General features: G+C 41.7%; 1 protein-coding gene across 5 annotated transcripts in view; it reads right to left on the reverse strand.

Moving 5' to 3' along the window:
- The window catches only part of RALGAPB (Ral GTPase activating protein non-catalytic subunit beta), a 66,968-nt gene that overhangs the window by 39,072 nt on the left and 1,283 nt on the right, over positions 1-26,613 (reverse strand). For 2 of the 5 annotated variants that reach the window (XM_040079671.2, XM_040079669.1), the window contains exons 2-10: positions 20,412-20,624; positions 19,382-19,584; positions 14,513-14,676; positions 13,694-13,880; positions 9,946-10,077; positions 8,652-8,830; positions 6,294-6,442; positions 5,992-6,208; positions 1,066-1,101 (exon numbers count right to left, since the gene is read on the reverse strand). In XM_040079671.2, the coding sequence (XP_039935605.1) occupies positions 1,066-1,101; positions 5,992-6,208; positions 6,294-6,442; positions 8,652-8,830; positions 9,946-10,077; positions 13,694-13,880; positions 14,513-14,676; positions 19,382-19,584; positions 20,412-20,594 (1,450 nt within the window). In that variant the 5' untranslated portion in view covers positions 20,595-20,624. Of the gene's footprint in view, positions 1-1,065; positions 1,102-5,991; positions 6,209-6,293; positions 6,443-8,651; positions 8,831-9,945; positions 10,078-13,693; positions 13,881-14,512; positions 14,677-19,381; positions 19,585-20,411; positions 20,625-20,922; positions 21,093-26,613 lie in introns of all 5 variants that reach the window. The other 3 variants (XM_040079672.2, XM_040079673.1, XM_058422662.1) reach the window with 2 other exon arrangements.

Below are 26,613 nucleotides of genomic sequence, written 5' to 3' on the forward strand. Positions count from 1 at the left end.
CAGAGGGTCCTAACCTGGTTCTGCCCAGCTCTGTGCTCCCTCCCCACAAGACAGTTCTGCCAGTCCACACCACTCCAATCCATGTCTTCCTGGAGAGATTTCTGGTCTCCCTCTCACACATCACCATTGTGTGGATACGAGACCACTCGCTCTGTTGGCTCCATCGTTTCTTCCAGGATAGCTACCAAAACAAAATATATACTGCACTCAATGTGATTTTTTTTTTCCACATTTTTTTCCCTCTTCCTTGGACAGCTTTGCTCTAGGATTACTAAGATCTTAAAGAGTGTGTTCTTGTTTCTAGCTAAGACTAGGTGGATTTCCAAAACGTTTATGAACTACAAAAGCAAACAGAAGACAACGCGTGCTCCTGACATAATCACACCTATGTGTTTCTACCAGCAAAAGAGAACTTCTTCTGTCTCAGCTCTGGGACACTGGGGAACAGCAGGTTCACAGTCAGTCTTGCAAACAAAGGCATATTAACACTTTAGCAGTTGGAATACCTGATAATTTACAGATAGGGTGCTTTTTTGTTTTGTTTTAAAGGAAATGTCTTAATGACAAGTACCTACTCCTAATTTTTTGTACTCAAATTTATCATTTAACCTATGTTTACCTCATAAATTTTCATTGACGTTAAGTAGCAAATAAGTACAAATCTTTATGCATCTTCCCATGAGCCATTTTTTGTCCTAAATAAGCTATCCAGCAATATACTGTAGTTGGAAAAAAAACACTACATGCACAATGCATACAAATCAAACACTAGGTCTGTAAAATAAGCTTTAAGTAAAAAAAACATGGTTAGTGCAAAGTCCTGAAATTCATGACATGATCACAGACTAAAGTACAGAAAAGATGGGAGTGATTCAGGCAGATTAATTTGCTTTTGCCAACAATCCTCCCCATTCAAAAACACACACAAAAAAATTACTCATCTTTTTCAAGTAAAAGTGCAAAAGCTACAAGAGACAATGAGAATGAATTTACAAATAAAATATGGGATTATGGAAAAAGAAAAGCATGACCGTAATTAAGGAAAAGCTACTGGTTCCTACTTACAAGATTTATAAGAAAGAAGAATTTGGATAAAAGATGCTGCAAGATAATAGAAATAAAATGGAAACAAATCAAAGGACAGCAGTAGTTATAAAATACTTTTAAGATGGTGAAATTGTAATATAAGTTAAGAAGCTTTTAGCTTTTTAAAAAATAGATTAAAAGCTTTATGACACAGCAAGCTTGTTAAACACATAGGAAATTGGCATACGGGTCCAAAATTATGGATTTGGAAGTACCATGCAAAACAATGAACAAAAGGTTACAAAGTACGAAGTCCAAAATTAGAGCTGCTCATATCAACATACACCAGTTCTTCAACATGTATTAAACCTTTTCAGCTCATAGACCTGTCCCCACGTCACACTGCCCATGGAGCAGACACCAGGCTATCCTAACGCTCCTCTGAATTTGGGGATGTCTTGCAGGGGGAAAGTTACTTACCTGCAATCTCCTCACAGCAGTACTCCTACTTCCAAACCAGCAGTTCCCAACGGTATTACAGCTCCCATTTCCCTAAGCCAAATTGCTAACAACCAGAATACCTGAGCATGCCTCCCCTGACCACCAGCTTCATTAACAATCTTCCAAAGCAGAAACACAAGGTACAACACTTACAGAAACATTAAAATCTCAAACACTGCCAAGAGAAAGAAGAGAGTAGGAACTCCAGCAGCCACCAGCTGGGGAGAGCGATATCTTTGAACAGGCAGGGTCAGACCTGTAACCAAACCTCTCAGCAGCACTCACTATGACCCCAGACAGGACTGCTTAGAATTTGCTCCTAGAGCCCCAGAAACATTTATGGGACATTAATGACAATAGGGCCACAAGAGATGAGGGTAATGATGCACCCCAAGGCTCCCCCACTGCCAACAGCCCCAAATGATATCAGCAAGCCCCTAAGGTGTCTCCTTCAGCTGCTATAAACTGCACAGCTGGCATCCTTTAGATACAAGGATTGAGAATGAGCCCATCAGATTGGAAGATTCAGGTGCTGAAATGCTGGCACAAGGTGCTGGTGACCCTCTCCCTATTCTCAGAGGCTGAGGACAGTAGGTAGCAGTAGCATCCACTGTACAGCCAAGCTTGTCTGAAATACATCCTGCCACTGAACCTGCCCTGGCACAGATACACATACCTCAAGCTGTCATTCTTGGGTTAACCTCATACAGGTTAAGGAATTAACAGGTTAAGCCAATTTCTTATGAATGTGTTATCTATCATAGGGATCTATTTATCCCACACTATCAGCCACATAAATGCCACACACCCATCTAATTCTAACGACTACGCCAGCAGGATCCAGCGGCTTTCAAACCACCTATGCATCTTCCAACAGGCCATTTTTACTCTCTCACCACAACACAATGATGTTTACCAGCTGCCTACCATAAAGCTTCACCATTAAAGTCTGTGTGCAGAAACTAAAACCAGCTAAGGACACTCAAGGCCCAAAAGCATCATGCCAGCGATGGAAGAACATTACTCTGCTTCAGAATCCAAACAATGACACAGGACTAGCTTGCAGGACAGGGTTCAAAGAGCAAAGACAACTGCTTTGCAGGTGATAACCAGTAGCCAACTGTATAAAGATGACTTCCAGCTAATCTTGAGAGAGAGCAATTCTCTCTTCCCAAAGACAGACAAAAACAGAACAACCACAAATGTGGAATACCTAGTTTTCCAATCAAGAGCTGGTACAAGAAGTTCACCCATGAGATGACAGAAAATTGAAAATCTGTGAGGCAGCAGTTAAGCTGACAGAATCAGGAGAGTTGAGGCTGAAGGGGCCTCTGGAGATAGTCAGCCCTCCCCAGCAAAGCAGGGTCAAGTAGAGCAAGTTCAGTTACCCTTCTATCCATTTAGACAGTTTTTTCATCTCACGACTTACAAAAAGCTTGACATTTTTTCCACACATCATTTTTCATTACTTCCATTCTGGAGGTTAAAGAGTTCCAGTGGTAAAACATGAGATCCCAGGACAAGGAAACAAGGAAGGGTAGAGGGGTAGTCATTCACATCAGCCGTGATCAAGGGCTCTCTACTTCCTAGAGTTCATCAAAACAGTGCGCTGTAAGATGGGATAAGGACAGTGTGTTTGGCCTTGTGTGTTAGCAGGATTTGTTTAAAAGAACCAAACTAAATTCTGAACTAGAGCTTGAAATCATGGCTGATCCACAGGGCCCCTGGTAGGCAGTGCACTGAGCTCAAATCTCTCTTTGGTAAACACATCATAGGGATTCTCACTGAGACTGTGCCATGTGACAGAAGAGGACAGAGAAACACACACTAGAAAACGCAGCGTTCCAGAAGTGTCCCGGGGCACAGGGTATCTACAAGATCAAGGAGCAAGTTGCAATACTTTTGCAAAGCAGTCCTCGGTCCTCCAGCTATCAGCGAAACAAAGAAGCCCTATCAGAGAGCCAAAAGTGAAGGAATTCCTAATTGTGTGACATTGAAACAAAGCAAATATTAGAAGGGTTTAAAGCTGCTGAGATCTTACACAGCTGCAGTTCCAGACCCAAACATAGTGTGTGTGGGCCAGTGGAAGACAATACTACTTGGCAAAGCTGATTTTAAGCGCAGATACGTCCCAATCAAAACATTTAAAACACTCATAAAAATAATAGTGCTTCTTGAAGCTAATGCTAAGATTATCAATAGCAGTGTCAGACATGGTAAGAATATTCCAGCTAGTGGCTGAACTGTCATGGCTACAAAGGATAGCAGATGGACCAAGACATACAGGAATAGCCAAACTACACCTGTAAAGCAACAGATTTATTTTGGATGTCTTTCCTAAGGATAGGGACTATGGCAGCTAACCATCCCTTCTCTGCTGGCCCTCCTCCTTCAAGCCACATCTACATTGGGCAGAAGGAGCAATGTGCACGGGGATGGGCACAATGCATAGATCGGATTGTTACTGATGGGCCCCACTTCTGCAATGTGGGGGGCCCTAATACAGACTCCTCCTGGCCCACCTCATCAGTCAGCAGAGCACCTCCTGCCTTATGCTCTTCAAGGAGGAAAAGACTTCACTTGGAGGCATCAGGCATCACAGGTCAGATTCCCAGAATAAAAACTTTATGTTTTGGATTTAAAGCTCATTCAAAAGACACTGATGCTTCGAGTCAGCAGAAACTCCAGGGGCCTGGCCCTTTACATGTCTTGCTAATTTTCCCACCTTAAGCAGAGGCTGAGCAAAAGGATAAATCAGGCAATCAGAGTTTGGGGCCTCTCTACAGCATTTCAGAGGTAGGGGTCCATACTCAGGTCTCTCTCCTTCAGCCAGCCTACTTTGGCACTATCATGATCAGTGACCTTACATAGCACACACTGCAAGGGCAGCAGATGCTTGACTAAATTCCCGTAAGTTAATACTGTCTTCCAAATCACTAAAAAAGCAGGTCATGACACAGGCTCCTGGGAGTCCACCAACATCATCTCAAAACCACTGCTGCTAATACACAGCAGATCATGCGATGTGCAAAGACTGGCCTTGCTACACACATCTTGGAAAAGCACAGAGGAGGAAGAGATTTAACTCAATTCTGAACAGCTGTCTCTAGTTTTCAGAAAGCCAGTAAATATCCCTGTAAGGCTAGTAACACAACAATTTTCTGTTTGCTGTTAGATGATTTAAGACATTGCATATATGAACAGAAGGCCCTGTAATGCCTTTAAGGAAGTTAAACCTTTTGATTTTGGATGACTGTGTACTTCTGCCAGTATAATATAATCTGTTTACAGCTGACACTTTTGCATAAGCACCATCTCAGCTGACATCCTTCCTTTACAGGTTAAGTGTTTCATTAAAGTCACTCAAGAAACAAGTTATGTCAAAATTAAAAAGATCTAATCAATCTGAAAAGCACTAAATGTAGTAATACATTAAATGGATATGCAACTGAACACACCTTCAAAGGATGCCTTGCTCCTTCCTAAGCTCAGCTGCTTCCCTAGTTATAAGTCATGGGCCTTTCACAAAGATTCCAAATCCCTGCTACAGAAACCCACAAAGAACACTTTCAAAACCAATGTGCTATATACCTAAAAACACCTTTAGAAGATCCCAAATCCTAAGCTTTCACACTGGAATTTGATGCAATAAAAACGGAAGATCACCAGTTTAACTGCTTCTGTCAAGTCCCATTATATATCCAACTTGCTACAACAAATGTCTTTATTTTTCTTAGGCCAGTGATTTACTGACAAATTGATGGATAGTTCTCTTGGAAAAGTTAGCAGATGTTCAAAATATACAAGGAACAGGAAAAATGCAAGGAATGAGAAAGATTATTCTTTTCTGAATATTATCACTGAAAGTAAGATGAGGGCTAAAAAGCCTCTCTAAGTAGAACACTAATTCTGTTATATCTCAAAACATCTAACCTCTGCAGCTGAGCAAAGCACAGGAGACAAAATAAGTTTGGCAGTTAAGGGCTGAAGACACAAAGATATCAAGTCATTAACGGGAACACACAGCAACCATAACTGATAGGCAGCAACTTCACTAACTATTTTAGGGACACAATGTAGGACAACTTTTCAAATATTAAAGAGTCAATATAAATAGTTCCTATTAATCATGGAGACTCAAGCATATTTCAAACTAAGAAGTGGACTCCTACCATACGATTTCCTTCACTTAATAGCATTTCCCCCAGTACCATAATTGGAAGTGCCATGCTTGTTAGAGCAAGGGAGTATTTAATAGTAGAAAGTGGGCTTTTTTTAAACTTCGAAACCCTCAAACAGCTGCTCAGCTAGTAGCAGATGCTGGCTCTGGGATTAACTCAAGGGATTAACTGCAACAGCACTTCAGACTTTACTTTTTTTGGATTATGTATGTGTTAATCTTGCAGGTAGGAAATGTCCATAAAACAAGGAAAAAAGTGTACATATATTTTCTGTAATATTTACCAGTCATGCTGCTGTCTCTGTTTATTCCATTATGAAGTTTACAGTGAACAAATGCTGCATCAAATAACCATGATCCAAAGAGGTTCAAGATGCTGTTAACCTTTGGCCTGCGAGGAGCTGGAAGCGGCCGAGGCTCAGAGCTTGTTTGGTTTGGGCTAGAGAGCGGAGAAGTAGAGGAAGGTTGGTGCTGCACTTTTGAAGGATGTGCAGTAGTTACCTGTTTGAACAGAAGAACAAATTAGCTCCTAGAATCAAGGAAATTACGGTCCAAAGGGTCAGCTACTCAGAGTATGAAATCTTACAGTGCTGGTTTTCATTGTCACTTTGTTCACCGTCACTGCCCGATGCCGCCGGTTGTGTGGTGGAGTGGTGTTGGTAGCAGTGTTCTGGGGCATGCTCAGCCTGTTCACTGGCGTGGGCGGTGCGCTGTCTGACCGGGGTCGTGAAATGCCTGTGAGGCCAGGAATAAAGAAGGCTTTCAGCAAGAGTTACATGGGCTTACAGAGCAGGTTATTAGTAAGCAAAGGAGCCTCTGGTCAACAGCCATGCCTCCCGCCGCTCCCTAAAACGGCAGTAGCAACAACAACACCTCTCCTATTTTGCTATTAGCAGAAATAAAGGCATAAGCAAATGAAAACAGTAATTACATAAGATAAGCAATTGATCAAAAAACACCAACGGACCCCACACCTTAAGGCTGTGGGAAATGGCAAATGGGAGGAACGAGTCTAGAAGCAGGCAGAGGGAAAGGAGCAAGATTCACTTGCCAAAGACAATTTCACAGCTCACTTCTGCCAAAATTCAGATGCCTCTCACCTTTGCCTTTCTTTCCCAATCATAACTCCCACAACCTTTTTCTGAGACATCTCTAAGATGTCTGGCCCTTAAAGCCACCTTAGCTCACTAAATTAAGATGAGACCTATCCACCACAGAGCTCTCTGCCTGGTTTGAGCTGAATCAGCTGCTGAACAGTCAAATGCTAGCAGTACATAAGATAGAGTAAGAAAGCAGAGTGAGTTATAATTTTCTGGCAGCAGTAGGACATTAGACCAGTTTTTATCCATCTTCAGGGAAATTAATGGTGTACAGAGCTCTTCCCCATCAGAATCAGATGCAATCCAACTTCTGCAAAACTTGAAGTGACAAACATTATCTCTGCCCATTTTAATGAATTCCAACATCCTCATTTGAAAAATTAAGTGGGGAACCGAAGTACTTGAGAATTTGACGAAGATTTTTTTTGACCATGTTAATTAAAGCACCCAAGTACTTTTCATAACACGTTACAGAACAATTTGCTCCTGCTAAATCATCAGTGTTACACCCCAGGCAGAGTATGCACTATGAAACCTATTGTTTTGGTACATCTGTCTGGAAAAGAGGATGCACTATTTTGCCAAACACATCATGTGAGATGAGATGTGAGACCAGAGAGAACAAGATAAAACCCAATGTTTTAGCACTTGTGACAGAAGGTAATGAGCTCACCAACCAGCCTTTGCTGAAAAGCCTTCTGCAGCTCTCAAGTCTGCTTGAGCACACTCTCCTGTTCCATACCTACAGCCTGAATTTAATTTAACTATCAAATCTACTGTGCCACAATGCATTGTAGTCACCATTTCTGCACTCCAGTTTGGCTATTATCACTCTGGGTGCTTTATCTTGCTACAAGATCTTCAGAAGTCTTAAGTGTCTGATTCATAAAACCACAGAATAGTTTGGGTTCAAAGGGACCTCAAAGACCTTGCATTCCATTCCCAGCCATGGGCAGGGACACGTTCCACTAGACCATGTTCTTCCAAGTCTAGTCCAACCTGACCCTGGACACTTCCAGGGATTCAGGGGCAGCCACAGCTTCTCTGGGCAAACTGTGCCAGGGCCTCACCAACCCTCATGGGGAAGAATTTCTTCCCAATATCCAGACAAATCCTGTCCTCTGTGCCCCTAGAGCCTGCTCTTCTCCAGGCTGACAGTCTCATTCCACTGGCAGATTTTTTCCTAATACTGTTTACGTATCTGCTCGAGTCTCCTGCAATCTCCCATCAGTTCACACTTACAGCAGATGACATTTGTTTGCACACATTTAAGCAGAAAAGCAGCTGGAGACAGGCAGCTCTTCCAAGTTTACAATAGCATGTATTCCCTGAAGAATTTTCAGTAGGTCTGAAGCATACTAAGTATAATGCTTTAAATTTCAGGTACTCCATCCTGGTACTTAAAACTGACCAGCCAGAGCTACTCAGTTACCAGCAGACACAAAGAAACACGAGCTTCCTACTCAGCACTAGTAGTAACCCAGCCATAAACTATGGAGAACTCTCACAAAGATCTGAAGATAAGAGCCCAAATTCAACACCTTATAAAACAGGCACACAGCAGTTGCCACAAAGATTAGAAGCACAGTGGTGAGTGCTCACAACATGCTAAAAGCACAGCACTTGCTTTGGTGATTAGATGGAAAGAGAAAAGAAGCCTTGTTTGGGAAAGAGATCCCTTGTTTTATTTTATATTTCTGATTTATTTGTTTTACATTTAAAACTGAGGCCATCTACAACTTCATGCACTCAAATGTTGCTGTTGTGCACACAAATTTTTTTACAAGTAATCTGAAGTCTCCTCCTCATCAATTCCAGGATACACTTGCAAATGATAACATTACCTAGGAATGCATCCACTAAACAGCTGATTCCACGCATGGCACGAAAGAATATTTGAGGCAGATGTTTAAGGCAGGGGTACTGATTCAGTTCTTGAGTCATCCCACTCACATTCAGAAATTGCTCCTGAAATTTGGGGGTAGAGCTAATAATGGCTGGGTTACTCAAATCCACAGGATTACTGCACAGAAAAAGATAATATATGTTAGCTTAAGAACAGCTGTTAAGACTTTAAAAACACTTGAAGATGCAATAGTTTAAGTCATTTAAATAACACCACAAACCAGAATCCAGTATCAACACATTTTAGCTGTTACTCCATCACAGGAAGGCAATTTTCACTTCCTGGGTTGGTAGTATGTAACTGTCTTCCTTTTAAACATTACCCAAACACACTGAACAATTTTAGTAAAATAAAACAAACCAGAGCACATATTTGCTAGACTAATTATTGCAGTATTATAAATTACTTATGAGGTCTTTTGAACCCAGTTAAGAGTTTCTTGTATTGTTGAAGTCATTCTAGAAAGGTAAGCAACAAATTAAATATTATCAAAAATTGACAAGAAAGGCAGTGGACTGTAAAAATTTGAGCCATTTTTCCTGACTGACTCAAATCCTGAAACAACAAATGTGTAAACTGCAAATTTGAAGAGTACAATACTTGTGACATTAATACTACAAATGAAGAAAGAACGGTTTTTAGTTAAAAAATAAATTTTAAACAGACTAATGTTTATCTAGCTTAACTATTAAACAGTATTTTGTATTAATTGTTCAATATTCTGGCCATTGAGAGCATTAATTTGTCTTAAAACAAAACATAACATTTGGTTCACCTGTGCATTTAGGAAAGATTAACATGCATTGTAAAATTAACTGTATAGATTTCTTCATATATAAAGCCCCATTTTAAAGATAAATTGTAGGCTAAATTTAACGTGGAGAATAAATGGAAGTTGTATGTATCTCCCAGAACTATTGTTCAGCTCCTCCTGTTTGTTATCTCAGAGAAACAAAATTCTATTGAACTCTTATTTTTCAGATCCTCCAAAATGCCAAATAGCTAAAGCAGTTTTTAATTAACTGAACCAGTTTACATTTTGAAAGAGTTCAAAGTTGAACACCACCACTCACTGCCTGCCCCGAGCTGCTGCATGGCACTGGCACAAGTCTCTCATTTCATTCTATTTAGATGCTTAATCTTGGCAATCTCCAGAAAAATGCTTCGTTTGTCATGCAAATGTATAGAGCTGATGCAAGAACAGGAACAACGGATGGCTGCAATTACAATACCTCAGCATATGTAAAAAGCGAAACCACGTTTGTGCAACACACTCATTATCCATTTCAAGAGGAATCAGACCAGCATCTTCATCAGGAATTTTGAATGGAGGAAATGAAGGTCCATATGTAAAACGCAGCAACCTAGAAAGCAAGTCAGACAGACCTATCCTTCAGCTCATACTCCAAAATTTAACAGTGTATTTGATCCCCAAAGGTATCAGCAGCCCAAAGGTGAGTCTGCAGGCAACAATGCAACATCCCAAGTCTTCCTAGAGATCTCCATTTTATATAATCACTTAGCCCTCTTACAGCCTTGGATGGTGCACTCCTGGAGCCTGCCTAAAGCTCCAGCCAAACCCGAGAGCTATTAAGGCACAAGATCCCTCAGCCGCTCTCCCATCACTTAGCCAGAGGGGTCACCAGTTATCACAGACACGTGCACATCTGGCAGGACTTAGATATGAAGGAAGAGGGATATGGGTTTTTTTAAGAAAACTCAAGCCCTTATCCTCACAGCTCTTTAGCTCAAGCTTTCAATGACACGTTACAGAGAGTCATATTAAGTTGCAGTTCTAATTTCCAGCTTGTGACTGATGACCTACACTGTACCCCAGCACCCTGAGCAGCACTCACTGTTGACCTACAAGCAGCACAGGACTTGCAACCTGTAGTTTACTGAGTTTGTCAAAACAGATGCACCACATGTGCCAGGGGCTGGGATCGACACACCAGCAAAGAACAAACCAGTGGTCCAGTGCCATGAGAACAAGGCTTGGACAAATGGAGATTTTTCCAAAGAGCTGTAACTACCTGAAGACTCACCAATGACCTTTACTGAGCTCCTGCTATCTAATCTGACCCCTGCTTCATACCCAGCTTTACCAAGTTACAGTTCAACCTCCTTGATCAACATAATCTTGATGTTTTCTAAAGGAATGGAAGAGCTTTGCATTGCACTTTCACAATGAACAGCATCCCTAGAAATAAGATTGTCTTTCCCTAAGCTAACTTCCTTGCAATGGTCAGGAAATAACCCACTCATCTTTACTAACTTATAAAGCCATACAGTTTTATAAAGTCATTACAACTAGGAGAAGAGGAGGAAAAAAGTAGTCTATGGCTGACTTCTAAACCAAGAGTCAAACAGGCTGAATTTCCATCTTCCACTTCTCCCAGCAGTGGGCACTACAGTAACCTGCAGACAATTAACACAAGTGTCTGAAATCACAACCTATTTACAGTACCTAGGCTGGACAGAAAAGCGAAAGAGCTTTAGGACATGAGGCCTTCTCCAGATGCAAGGATGATGAGAAATCCATTCAGTGCAGGAGTTGGTGGTGCAGCTGCAGTGACAACTCCAGACTGACCTCCCTGAAGTGAGGCTGTGAAATTCAAACCCTGTGCATAATAACAAAGGGCACTGGACCTGTGGCCCAGCCAGGTGCCCAGACACTGCAAAAGCTGAGGGCTAAGGAGGAAGAGCCAAGACTTGCATGAGCTTGGACTGTGAGGGGATAAAAGCCCAGGAGTCTTTTGTTGGGGCTGCTCATTGGAGGCACCAGCTCAAGCTCTTTCTGTGTTACTGTGCCTGGAATAAAGGGCTTTATGGAACAAGACATGTGAGACTCCCATGAAAAACCTGGGGTCGGACTGGTGAGGAAAGCTGGTCTGCCTGTGAGAGTGGGGCATGCAGGGAGTCAAGCAGGGCACTCCTAGGCTCACTGGAGCTGCTACTGCAAAGGGGCTTGAGTCCCAGCAGTTAAAGTTGCTGGTGGTGGAAGAGTGACTGCCAGGTAGCAAATGCTCTCCAGCCCTGTGCCCACCTACATTTACTGCCCAGAGGCAAGACCCCATGCTATGTTTTTGCTGAGGAATTACTTGGCTCTAAAAGACCCAGAAGAGCCTGGCCCAAGCCCATGCATGATCACACCCCACACCACTGCCTGGCAACAGAGTGCACTGCTTCAATTCTCCCTATGACTGCAAGAAAACAGTTTTTCAAGGAACATGATCAAATCTTTAATGACATATGGGACATTTTCAAGAATTATTGAAGACAGAAATAAATATTAAGCCACACACCCAAGACAGTTAAAATATACTTAAAGCAATCTAGATGGGGTAAAAGTATCTATTGGTATGGCAACACAATTAAGACTCTAGTTTCATCCTGCTAAAAATCACAGCCAAGGACACAAATTAAATATGCTTATGTGTACAGATTTACAAATATAATTTTCCACATGGTTTTAATCTGAAACATTTACTCTCAGCTTATTGCTAATAACGCAATTCAAAGAACGGTTTACTAAATCATTTTAACTGTTTCAAGCTGGAGCTTCATTGAAGTATTAAAAATGCAGCTTGAAGTACCACTGAATTTAAAGCCAGCCTCAGAGGAGACTAACTTTCTATGTATCAGGCATAAACCAACATTACTGAACACAGACTAAAACATTCCAGAAACCCTGCAGATTCCTGTGCACCAACAGAACCAAGACTGTTAGCAACAGTGGGAGAGAAAGTGTAGGCACAGTGTGTGGTGCAGAACACCAACACATGTTTTGAGACAGAGCTGCTCTTTTCAGATCAGTGAATCAAAGTATTTTCCGTTATGTAATGCTACATCTAACAAGCCAAAAATAGCTAAAGAAATAGCGTGGGAAATAACATAGAACTCGTACTGCAGCTTTATTTCCCAGGGGCTTAACAAATAGCTGCATAACCAAGAAAAACCTATCCACACTTCACATTTTGACAGGTAATTCAGAGCAAAATTTTTCAAAGTTTTAATAAACCTTTGAAGAAAAGGAGCTGAGAGAGCTGGAAGGGCTCAGTCTGGAGAAAAGGACACTCAGAGGGGACCTTCTCATTCCCTACAACTACATGAAAGGAAGATGGAGCCACCAAAGGGTCGGCCTCTTCTCCCAGGTTACAAGGGACAGGACATGGAAAATTGGCCTCAAGTTATGCCAGGGAATGTTTAGATTGGGTAGAAAAGGTTGTCAGACACTGGCACACAGGTTACTCGGGGCAGTGGTGGAGTCACCAAAGGGTACACCAAAGGGAGCCACCAAAGACCTGTGGATATGGCGCTCAGGAACATGGGTTAGCGGTGGGCTTGGCAGTGCTGGAGGTATGGTTGGATTTGATGATCTTAGAGGTCTTTTCCAACCTAAACAATTCTATCACATATGATTCCTTACTGTACCCATACCCAGCAAGACCCAGCAGAGCTCTTCTCCCCCACTGTCTAGAGCAGAGAGCCTGTGGTCTGCCTCTGGCCCATCACACATTGACTGCCAGGGCAGAAGTGCCAGGCAGCTGTAACACCGTTTCAGCTCCGCAGGGTCAAGTAAAGTCCAGGAGTCACCTCAAACCGAGCAGCATGAGCATTAACAAAGCATGGAATAATTCTGATGGTGACACACACATAATGCTGCACTAATATTCCTGAGTCATTCCTCAAGGCATATGATGAAGAGTCACAATGATGGAGACTAATACACACACATGCTGCAAAGCGCAAAATATCACAGAAGTGCTAAGCTTGCACAAGAACAGAGAGAATCCAACTCAGATCTTCCCTTGCAGAACAAAGGAATACACATACAATCCAAGGATACAGCAAGATCTTTCACTTTGTATTGCTTATCCACTTTTGGATTGCTGTGCATTCTACAAATAAGCAACTCCAAAATGCGTATAATCATGATTATCCCCATACATGTACTTATTTCCATGGGATTTCTCCTACCTGGAAGTAAGGGCACAAATGACCTTGCTCCACTGTTCAACTACTGCAGGATGATGTCGCCAGTTAGCCACCATCTCTTTGGCAGTTTTCCAGTAAGGAGGTGTTGGAAAGCACCGTGTACAAGCGAGTAACCATACCTCAAACAGCACGCCAATTAATTTCTCAGCCAGATTCTCAGCAATGCCACCTTACAACAGAAACCAAGCACACCTTCAGTTAGTGTTCCATCTAAATAACTTCAAATATCTCCCCAAAGAAGTTTTGTTTAAGTGCATAAAGATTAAGCCCTTTTTTTTTCATAATTTTTAAGAGTGATCCTTGATTGCTTCCTAAAGCCAATTAGCCTTTTTGCAAGACCGAGTACAACAGATAAAGCCCAGCCACGTGTGTAATAATGGACAGCAGGAATCCACCAATCTCAGGCAGTCTTCTATTGCACTGTGTCTATATTGAAGTCTTTTTTTTTTAATAGTTAAAACTGACACTATTATTTTGCACTAGGCAAGCTGAACAGCAAAACAAAGGGTTTCAGTGAAACAAAGAGGGAACAATATTGTCTGAAACAGTTCATACCAAACTGTTCCTGTATAAAGTCATAGTCCTGCAAAAATACTTTCAGGAAAACTCAGCTCCAAATCATTCAGTCTTTTCTGGCATTGCTTTATTTTGGAGTAATGGGGCAGAATTAGGAGTGAGCTATTGTGCATTGGTATCTCCTTAAGAGCTTTTAGTGGGTTCCCCCATCCTGCTGGCAGCTGAATGTCAAGAAGAGCCAGAAGGTTTTTCAGGATTTGAACCAAATGGAAGATGAACATGAACCTTGCACAGTTGGAGCTGCTAGAAGAGTGTCATTGATCTGAAGAAGAAATAATAACAAAACCTCCCAGGTTTCTCTTGCCATAATTGTTGACTCATGTGCCAGCTTCTGGACAGCTTTCAAAACCTGCAAGCACAGTCTGATCTGACTGGATCCTGGGTCTGGCCTGAAAGAGAAGAAAACACTGCTCGAGAAACAGAACCATAAAGTGATGTATTCAGTAACATGAACTTTCAGCAGTTACAAAAAGAAACAAATATTATTGAGTGAGACCCAAGAACATGAGCCCATATGCTTCTATGCACTTCAACTCTGTCTCTAGGCATCCTAACTCTGCCTTAACGAGCACAAGATGCAGTGTAACACTCCTCTCCACGTGAGACTCAATACGTAGACCAAACACCAGAGCATGCACAATCCATTATCTCAGAATTATTTTGGGCCAAACAATCACAATCCAGTTGACACATCATGAAGTATTATATACATAATTCAGAAGTGGCAAAACTAGGAGAACATATTGTTAGCAAACTAATTTAAATTCTTCCTAGTTCTCCTCTTGTTTCCAAATCAACTCTTACCCCTTCTTCCTTTAGTCTGATGTTCCTATCTAACGACCCTCTTCTAGATCTTATTCTGTAAGCAGTTAGCAGTAAGGAAGGAAGGAAGGAAACAGTTTCATATTTTCTAGATTTTTTTCCTGTAGTAATAATCAGATCCACACTGGCACTGCTGAGTCACTCAACACAAAATTGTGCAGAAGCAGCAAAACCCAGCATCACCTCTTCCTATCAGTTAGTCTGGACAAGGCAGAACAGCTACCAAACAGTAATGTGACACATTCTGGACAGTATCTGAGGATGGTAAAAAACCTAAGTAAGCCTAAATTTTAAAGGGTGAAAGAGGAGATTACAAATTAGAGTGTGCAGTATATGTAAGGCATATTTCAACCTGTGCATCATTTCATCATCTCTCCTACCACCACGGAAGGGATGACAAAAAATCATGAAAATATTACCTTCCTCTGAACTACTAAGTAGTATTACCAGATTCCTACCAAAAATTTTCAATGCGGTATAAACCACGAGTCATGTTGCATAACAAGCACTTCAAGAGTGTGCTGGTCCACAAAATACTATTAGCTTTTATCTTGACAGCATAAATGTTGTCTTACAGTACTGGAAAAAAAATATTACAGAGACAAGATAATGCCTAATGCAAAACTGCACACTACTAGCCACAGTTCAGGACCTCAGTGGATTGCTTGATGCTAGTGCTAAATCATAACCCAGGGTCACTCAGTAGACCAACAAACTTTGGGACTGCCAGTGAGCCCTGCCTTTCCTACAGCAGTATTTTTTGCCTGAGCAACAACACAGCTGATTGTTTCAATTGAAAGAAATCCTTAATCTATACAGTCTTGAAGCTTCCAAGGCTGCTTCAAGATTTGTTTCCCTAATCATTTAGAGAAACTAAAAAAAACCAGGGCTTACATGCAAGCTAACGGGATACTTCTACACTAATCTTGCAAAGGCAACTCGAAGATTCCTGTCCATCTATGATTTCCCCTTGTCCACAAAGTTGACCCAGTGGCAAGTTCTGCTTGCACTATTTCTAAACTTTTAGGTGTCTAGATTTCTACAGACCGTGGCCTTTTGACCATACTCCTTCAGAAGTACTGTTCCCATGATTTCACATGAGAAGCATATGAAGTTATGACAAAAAAAGTACTTTGGCAGTCACATCTTCAATGGTCTCTCAAGCAATTCCAGACATTTCTGTTGCAGACGACCCAAATAACTGTACCTCAGTCTCCTGGAGAGGCAATACAGGGGGAGAGAATTCTCATATTTCTTTCCAACAGTGTTTGTTGCAATGAAACTTTATCTGACAGCAGTAACAACCACTACTGAAATCATCTTCAAGACCACCTGGATATTCTAGGGTTGCCAGAAATGGAAAGCCTGGATGTTGCCTGGGGCCTATTCAATTACGTCAAAAAAGTATTTGCTTCTTCAGGGTGGACAGAAGGCCAGTGAAGGAGGCAAACACCCTCTCTACCATCACTGCAGCAGATAGAGGAAAGGTAACTTGACTCACCTAGCCTCCACAGTTTTATTTTTCAGCACCACGCTACAAGGACTGTGCATGTAAACATTTGTAAACTGAGCAGAGCAGTCAGACTAGAACAATCTATATGCACCTGCTCTGTATGGTGTACACAAGCTCCTGAGATGCCATTTACACTGAAGTGCCCACTTCAGACTGCTGCATTTCACACCTCACCTATATGTCAACCATCTTGAGCCTGAAACCTTCAGGCTCTGGACCACCACTTTAAAGGCAGCCAAACCAACAGCTCTATCATTTCCAGAAAACCAGGATGAGGAAGGAAGTTATTTTAATCACAACCTTCCATATACTACATAGGCTTATAATAAAGAGTTAATATCTTCAACACAAGAACAGATTTTTCCAGGAGACAGTCCAATACAGGTTGCTTATAACAGCACCTGGGTAAGTTTTGTACACAAGCACATCAGTAACCTGCATCAACTGGGTAAACCCAGAAATTATTCTCCTCTTCCCCACCACAGACACCTAAGTCTGAATCTTTGCTTTTATTCAAGGCAGGTGTGCACAATTCAGCTCTACATTTCATTTGCAGTGTAGAAATTTCTCCTGTTTCTGGAGTGAATTCTGAACACAGCTCCCCAGAGGACCGAACTTAAAAAGAAAGTAGGGACTTGAACATCAATGCTGACAGCAGCAGCCATGAAAAATCAGTGTTTAAGATACATCTCAGAGGCTCTTGAAAGAAAAACTACAGAATAGCTTTACTACAGGAACAATGTTTAAGGTAATGATTTTTCAGCCCTCCCTGTCTCTAGGCATTAATTATTTCATTCAACAGCTATCATGTATAGCCTACCAGTCTTCATTGAGGTCCAACAATGACTGTGGGAAAGAAGGGTAAAGTGGAAGCTTGTGCCAGCAGCATGCAAGAATCTGTACTACTGAGCTGCCTGCTCCTAGGGCCCTCAATTTGAAAGCAAGCAAGGGATCACAGAAACAACTAGTTAATGGATTAGTGAAGAATTCCTTCTCTGCTGTGCCAAGGGAATAAAGGATCCCAGACAGCAGACTGTATTCTGCACTTATTAAAGCTTAGAGACAACCTCCTGCTGCAGTCTAATCCAGAAGCTTGCTTTCCTCAGGCTTGTGTCACTGCCTTGACCATCTTTTAATGGGAATTAAATGCATTTTCACTACAAGTTAAGAGCAACAGCAGCTAATAGTAGGTGCTTCAAAGCAATCAATAAACAGCAAAGAACTCCTCTGAATTTGCACAAATTATTATTCAAATTCCTTTATAAACAAAGCCTTTAGTTAAGTGACCCGAGCACAGCTGAGAACTTTGAAGGCCACCTGCACTGATACACACTTAATACTGATAAAAGCAGATGATCTGATACTTATGAACACATACTAAACATTGATCTGAAGTTAAGTACCTTTGCAGGGCAACTATTATTTAATCTTATTTATCTGGTCCATTGTCCTAGGGTAACTTTATGATGCTTGTATCCCCAATCGTCTGTTCTGTTTGTGCTGTATATTGAGTCCTGTGCCTTTAACACTGGTTCTAAGAGCAAGGAGAAGCGCGGAGTTTGTTTTGAGAAAACTGCCTGACTCCTACACATTCTTCTCCGGCTGGGGTGTTCGGCGGAGGCTTGGAGAGACTGCAGGACAGAGATTTATTTTTTTGCTTTTAGTTAGTTTCAGCTAGCTAGGGCAGAGAAATTCCCTGGACTGTTTTTTTCCCTTTTTCTTGGAACTGTTTAAACCTGCTTTGGACTGAAAAAACCCAGGGGAGCACTGGGGGCTGCACCTGCGGCCCACCGGGGCCTGGCCCTCGGCATTTTCCAGCAGTGCCGGAGGGACTGGGACTGATGAGAGACTGAGAGAGAGCCGAGCTACACCCACGGCAAAGACTTTCTCAATTTGCCATCTCACTTCAGAAGGAGAGGTTTTATTGTTTCGTATTATTCATTCTTTATACTTGCATGTACTTCATTTGTTTAGTAAAATAGTTTTTTCTACTTTTCTCCAAAGAGGTTTTTTTACCGGACCGGTTGGAGGGAGGGGCCACTTGGGTTTGCTTCCCAGAGGGATCCTATACAGGGGTTTTCTCCCAAATTTGTCCCCAAACTAAGACATCCATATGTACAACAATGGCAGGTAAACTTGCCATAAACTATAAATAAGGTAATGATGTTTGCACACCCTGACATTGTAGCTGTGTACAAGACCCAGAAAGAAAAATGTCTATTTCAACACCATCACCCAAGGGTATCAGGCAGGAAGTAGTCCACCACGGGGTTCTTTCGAAACTACCGGTGAAGGACAGTCAGCAGAACCATGCACATATAACAGGCAGCAAGATGCAGGCACAGAGCAGTCACTTAGTGCGAGATCCTTCAGTACATCACAAACATAGTCAAATCTTGACTAACAAGGGCTGGGACTGCCATGATGTGCTCTGAGTTTATCTCAGTTTTACACAATGAAAAGCACATGGTCACATAATGATGCTTTTCCCCTCACCCTCCAGTCATCCAATAGAGATAAATCTTGAAGCTCTTGGGACAGTAAACATTCAAGTAAATAAACTAACTATGATTCTAATTACGTAATCACAGCAGCAACAACACAATTTGCTAGTGCAAAATTACAAAAGACGTTTGGAGAAACACCCTCCTCCTAAGCTTGCAGCAATAGTAGTCTTACTTTACTCAAGAGCCTCCATGCCTCATTGAGTCTTCTGACAGGTTGCCTTCTGACTGTAGCTTGGAATCCCTAACACTCACCTTGGTACAAAGAGATTTTGGAGATGTTTGAGGATGCTTTGAACATAAAGGTTTGGTTCCTTAATAACAGGTAAGGGAATGGAGTCCTTAGGTAACACAAGAGCCATAATCCAATCTGTATACACATCCACACAGTATTTCACAGTATCGCCGTCCAAAGGGAGAGTTAGTCCATAACAAACCACCTCCATAGTCCATTTTACCTAACAAACACAAAGCAATAAATTAAAATAAATTAATTATTTAACAATAATAACAAATGTAACAACATTATAAACAAATATAATAACAAATAATAACAACAATAACAACATAATTACTAATAAATTAACATTTATTTTAATTTATTATTAAAAACAAATATTCTTATGTAAGTACTGGTCAGAGCACATTAGTTCTAATTAAAAAAAAAAAAATCACCAAAGAATAAAAACAAAACTGTAGTTATGTTGTATGGGCAATTCTGTTTTACATATCCGGCAAGAAAACACCAAACCATTAACTCATATATCATGATATTATGAAGAATATGAATAGATGGCAAATCACTGTCTAAATCCTCAATCTCTTAAATCTAAACTGTAAACAGAACACTTCGGAACACACAAAAGCTGCTAGTGAAAGACTTTCAATTTCCAATAAATACTTATACTATACAAAGACCTTTTTTTGAAGTCACATACTGTTACTTCAAAATTGAAGGAAATTAGGAAGGCCTTGTGGTAAATGCTAAATTCCTTGGGGTTTTTTGGTGTGGTTTTTTTGTTTTGTTTTTTTGGTTGGTTGGTTTTCTTTAACCTGAATTTCCTGGTACAGTAGCTCAGATAACATATACTATTAAGTCATGAAGTACAGTGTTGCTATGATCTACTTGCTAATAAAAACCTCTTGGAGATTACTAAACTAAAAATGTAACACACTTCATAAAACTTGGGACAATAGAGAGAAAAAAATAAAAGAGCCTATAGAAAACCATTAGACTGTCACTCCTGCATGAAGGAAACTATCATCTCCAAGGAAAGACACTTACTTCTTTGTCTGTTTTTAGTAAACTCTCACTTCCAACAGATGATGTAATTAAAGCTTGCCCAAGAGGACGCACCACTGCATTTGCCACTTCTCTCCCCACATTCTCAGGATAGCTGTGAAGTACACTGGTGTTCCCCTGATCATTTTGAATGACAAGATGCAAGGATCTCCACTCTGAGTACATAGTGCCTCTATGCTACAATCCAAACAACACCTGGGGGCAAGGAAGAAAAAGAGACAATTAGTCAAAATGTGTATGATATAAGTTAGCAAAACTGAAGCTGTGTATCACAATCCAGACTCTTGTAAATTCAAAATGCATATATCCATTACATACATTTGACAATCCAGAAGAGATTCTAAGAGTTGTTCTTCAACCTTAATATGTTTTTCACAAAGACAAGCTTTAAAATAGCTTGATTACAAAAACTACAGCAATTTTCAGTTCAGGACTATCAGCCCATTTTAGATACTTAATCTTGAGAAGTGACTTCACCTTACACTTGTACTACCTTTGTAGGAAAGATGCTCCCATTTACATGACATCTTCAGGTAAGTAGAAAACAGTTCTACAAGTATTCTGCTCATGAAGCAATGGCTGCAATTCATCCCTTGTTCCCTTTTTCACCTCAACAGCACTTAAAAAGAGAGACCAGGAAACTTCCAGGAAAACCTTAGTCATCTGAGAAGACAAAAATTCAGCCTCTTTTACATTCATAAGGTATTTCCACAGTAGGCAGTATTCAAAACTGGTAGCTGAAAAATGCATTGAGTGATAACGAAGTGCCCTTTATTTGCAGTGAGTTTGGGACTGGCTGAGCCTTAGTGCACCACTAGCTTAAACTCAGCATCACTTTACAGTTTCATTACAGCACATACAGGTTCCAAATCTATGGCACTGGGGTGCATTTCAAATCCTTGTAAAGTCAATGCACACAGAGAATCACTGTAAAAATCCACATTTGTCCCACAGATTCCAGACAGAAAAGCCACTAGGAAATTTCCCAGGCAGTGCTCTCAGAACTAGACACAGTTCTCCTTTCAGTAACAATCCCAGCACAACTGCAGTTGTGCACATCCCCTCATTGCCATTTGAGACCAGGAAGCCAAGCTGACCATGAACTAACGAGGTTTTTGCAGTGATAGGAGCTTGGGCTGGGTATTTTGACATTGTTGTGCAAACCTCAATCAACAGAGGTGATGAGAAGCAGCAGAAGTTAAGCTGTGCTCCCACAGTCCCTCTCAGGCAGCAGCACCCTTCTGTCCCGGGCTGCACCAGCAGCACACACAACACCCACGAGCTGGACGGGGGGAGGGCTGGGAGAGAGGTCAGAACCCCTTGGCCCGGGAACAGGCGGAGCGAGGCAGCACCAGTCCTGGGACTGCACTGAGCAGCTCACTGACACCCACCACATACGGCCAGTTTTGATCCACACATCAAACATACCTAGAGATTTGATCTAACTCAGATGAGAAACATCTGTGCCAACACAACAGAGCAGTGAGGACCCAGGGCCAGAGGGGTGGCAGGAACATCCCTCTGACAGCAGAATGCTTTGTATAGGCTCACAACATTAAACTGCTGCTCAAGCAGTTGGTACCACAGCAGCCTGAGCCACCAGAACTGGGACTGTGCCATCTCCCTTTCTTCCTCTTCCACCAGAATTGGCAGTCTTTTATCCATTACCTGAGCCAGCTGACCACATGAACAAGGAAAACAGGGCTGGCACAGGAAAAAAAGCAAGGAGTATTCAAGAGACACAGCACAGAGCAGCTCAAGCTGTCACTGATGGCGCTCCAAGATCTATTTGCCAACTACACTTACCTGGCACAATTTGGAAGCCAGTTAGTTATACAGGGAATATTTTGAACGCTTCCCTTAGACATTCATTGGCCCCAAACTAAACAAGAAACCAGGCCTGGAAATACACATTCCTAGGGAAAAGTCTATTTAAACAAATCTGCCTAGTTAGCTGACTCCTCAAATGTTTATACCCAAAACCTATGCAAAAGGCCTGATGATTCCCTTCAAGGGAGACAGAAAAGTGAGGCAGCAAGATCTTGTCTTCCAACTACATCCTTCCTGGTTTGACGCAGCAATCACGTCTGCTCAACTGATAGTGAGTTAACCAGAACAGCAGCAGCCTGCAGGACATACAACACCTACATCCTTCAGGCACCTTCCCTCCTCTGGGGGCTGAGGCAGGTGGAATGCTCATGTCACTGTGTTCAAAACCCTTAGGCTTAGAGAAAAATGGAAATTCCATAACACACACACACACACAAAGTCCCCAGAATCAAACCAAACCACCAAAGAAAAAAAAGAAAAAAAAAAAGAAAACCAACCCACACACCCACAAAATCCCAATCCTCAGTAATGGCTTTGATCACTGCTTAGCTTCATTATCTAGGTTTCCATAATGATACCTTTTCCTTTCATATCCTATAGCCACAGAGATGCTTCATCACCCCCTTTCTCTCCCACCTGAACACCGTCTTAGTCTCCAGCATGTTTGGAGTCAAAGCAGAAGGGTCAGAAGTGAGATATAATCTACTTCCCAAGACTCTCTGCTCCTCTATCAGCCCCACAGCATTTTGCCTCTATCCCCTATCCCACAAGGGAAGAGGGGAACCACTCTCCATTCCTCTCCTGCGACACAAGTGCATTAGAAGCATGTAACTCTCTAACAGCATTTGAGGAGCATTGGCTTAAATAAACTGTTTTGAACTGATAAAACAGCATACCTTTCCACACCAGCCCTCCAGCTGGCAGTGAACAGCTCACGGCAGGAGCTTATCCCTGTGTGATAAGTATGGCACACTCACTGTGGCTATCTTCATCCCAGAGCAGTGTGCCCAGGTGTGTGGAAGTGCTGTACAATACAAGCAAATGGCAGGCAATGCCTGCGTGAGAGCTTTCTCATCTACAAGACAAAATTCAAAGGACAGGGATTCCCAAATCCCGCTGCATTTAAAAACCTTAATTGCACTAGGGCAGGGGAATACAAGGACACAATCACCTGCCTTCATGCAGCTCCCTGCCACAAAGAAAAAAAAGATGCAAAGCTCCTCTGGGTGACCCTTCCACACTTCTGAGGAGTAGCACTTTTAACAGACACAGGATATATACAATATGCCACGGTGAAGTGGTTTAGCAGCAGAACAACCAAAACATCTCACACCACACACACCCAGCTTGCTGCCTGATATTCATACATAAGTTTAATGATCAGACTGTATCTTGTCAATATTTGAGGCTTCGTTTGGTCTTGCTGTAAAAGAAACCTTCTGTTAGTTTAGCAATACACAAGGAATACCGAAGGAAGTAATTGATTCAGATGCAAAATCGTTACAAGGGGGTTTATCGGGGTATCAATCTATTCACCCCCCCAACATTTAGCAGTTAAAAGTTTTCACTTGGAAGGACTATAAGTTACTTTTTATTCAAGACTCCAGTTCAACTGCCACTTGAATTGGAAATTTCTGCAATCTGTTAGGATTGGAGTACCGTTAAATCTATCTAGTATGCAGCTTCCTCTAACTGAGCAAGAATTTAAAAAGGCTGGAAAACTCCACACACTGATATCCAAGACAATGTTCCTGACAGATTCCACACACTGACAGCTTCCTAACTTGCTTCAAAGAGCACCTAATGCAGTGCAGCAGCAGGACTCTCTCCCTTCCAAGATGTTCTATTTATCAGTAACTACTGAAACAGAAACAGCAAACTGAAGACCAAAAAAGCAACTGTCACATCACACCTGATTTTGACTTCTGTTTTTGCAATGCTTCTGTATCTCAGCTTCAATAAAGCATCCTCACTGGCCCAACTAATATCTCCCAAGTTTCATGAAGCTGAATAGTCACACTTCACATACACGTATGTCTTACTGGGGTTCAAATAACTAAGGACTCTCAGAATGCTGATTAAGAGGAGGGTTGAGAAGAATCATAAATAAACCCCTGTTGTTCACCAAGCAGTTTTGTATGCTATATGTTAACTGTATGTTCCTGGAGGCTGCACTAAATAAAACGTCCTCACAGTCTCACAGACAGACCTGGAAAGAAATTGCCAGCATTAAAAGTAGCAAAACAAAGGAGACATTCATTTACTATGAAACTGAGCATGAATTCCAATATTCCTACGTGTGGTAAATAATCTGGATTTCAATGTATTTCCTCCCAATCTGTTTCATTTCACGGAACTTCAGTAGTTATCACTATATAAACCACTGAAACTAGATGTCGCAGCATTGCAGACCCAAGATCCTGAGTTCTCAAACACTGTAGAAGCCAGTGAGCACAAAAGAATAGTGAGTCCATAAAACTCATAAATAAAGTTCTATTTCCAGTTTCCAAAGACTTAATATGGACAGCTGCAGCCAAAATATCTAAACTCCTAGATCACTAAAGTTAGACAGTGAGAACTGAACAGAGCCACATTCTGCAGTTACTATGAAGGAACGTGAAGAAGGTCCAAGCCTGAAGCTGAAGTGCTTGCAGCATGTGCAGGGGAGAGGTCAGGGAATCAATACCAATGTACAAAGCAGTTCCTCAGAAAATGTGCACTGAGGGAGAGAAGTGTTGGGGGCAAACGTGAACATTTAGTCTTTTGTGTTCAGCAGCTTCAGATGTAAAATGAAGTATTTTCCTATGATGCAAAAGAACTTCAAGCACTTTTGGAACAAATTGTCCCAAAAGTGGATCCTTCCTGGCTTTTATCAAACCAAAAAAGCAGAGCAGACACAATGGTTAGTAGTACAAGAGATGCAAAGACCATAAACAGAAATATGCTCAAGTGTAGAAGCCCCTGAGCCTGCCAGGGAAACTTCTAGGCCAATGCCTTGGAAGTATCTACCATAGGCTTTGGGAAAGCATCACAGCTTATCATGAGCAAAAAGGCTTCCCCCCATGGTGCTCTAGAACATTATGTTAATCTACCTCAGTTTTGCTATTCCCATTCCATGGGCCTTGTCCACCTCTATTGCTCATATATGTCCCTGGTTCTCGAGATTTCTCCTTTCCCTGTTTCCCTATTGGTTATAGTATCATGGATGCTCCATCCTTATGTCCCCTATAGGTCATTGCCCCTTGCCCTCAGATCATGGGGTTCCTGACTCCATACCTAACCCTGGGCACTCCTTTGATCTTGGTCTTTCTGTCCCTAAAATCCTCCAGCACATGTCTACAAAATAAACTTCGCTGGAACTTTATAGAGGAGACCCTTTCTGCCTTTCTTTGCTGAGCTAGCCGTGGGGGGTGTGTGTGGCCCTGAGTGCTTTGCCTTTGTGCCCACCTGAGTGGCTTCCCCAGAACAGATGCTTTTCAGGGAGAGGTAGCAGCAACCACCATCCATCTCCACACTGCTACACTCAAGAAGGCTGAAGGCCTAATTGAGCCTAAACCAGAGAAGCAGCCACAAAAAAAAAAGGCTACATCAAAGTTCTGGGATATCAGATATGCTTTGTAAGTATTTCCGAAAAAAAAAAAAGCCTTCTCACTTAACATGACCTCTGCTACCTACCATTAGTACCTAATGGTACTAACATCTGCTCTCTAGAGGAAACAATTCTTGTCAGAAAGCCATCCTGCCACAATTCACCTTCCCCCAAAGCACAAACCAGATGTTTATGAGCAATTTTTCTCAGTCCTGTGACATTCTGAGCATGAACAACTGCTGTATGCCCACCTGTCCCACTGCCCTCTAAGTTCATGTTGGAGAAAGCAGGTTAGATCTAGCTGAGACTAACTGCACCTCTGGTATTAAGTCTACCAAGCCTGAGGAAGCACAGCCCTCCAGGTAGCTCACCTCTGGAGCCGTCTAACAGGTCAGCTCTGCCTAAGGCATGCACTGTGTTAAGGACAACACCAGAGCAGAAAGCAGGCAAAAAATAAAAGTGGCAAGAATCAAACAGAACACCTGTCTGAGAGAGAGATGAGCAGAAAGTTGGTATTTTAAGTATTTTGTCGTAGAATTTAAAAAAAAAAAAAAAGCACGTCAGGGTTACTCTTAAATTTTTTAAAATGTTTATATTCAAGGCAAGAAGAGATGAGGCACACAAAAAACCAAGAACTTCTGTCATCCTTTCCCAAGCCATTCGGCCACAGCACTACTAAGGGTCAGAAAAGAGAATCACAGCTGCCCTTGCCCAGAGAAAACAAATTTGTCAGATTTTACTGCATTATTGTACCAGAATTTAATA

The sequence above is a fragment of the Hirundo rustica genome, chromosome 16 (assembly GCF_015227805.2).
Source record: "Hirundo rustica isolate bHirRus1 chromosome 16, bHirRus1.pri.v3, whole genome shotgun sequence".
Classification (NCBI taxonomy): Eukaryota; Metazoa; Chordata; class Aves; order Passeriformes; family Hirundinidae; genus Hirundo; species Hirundo rustica.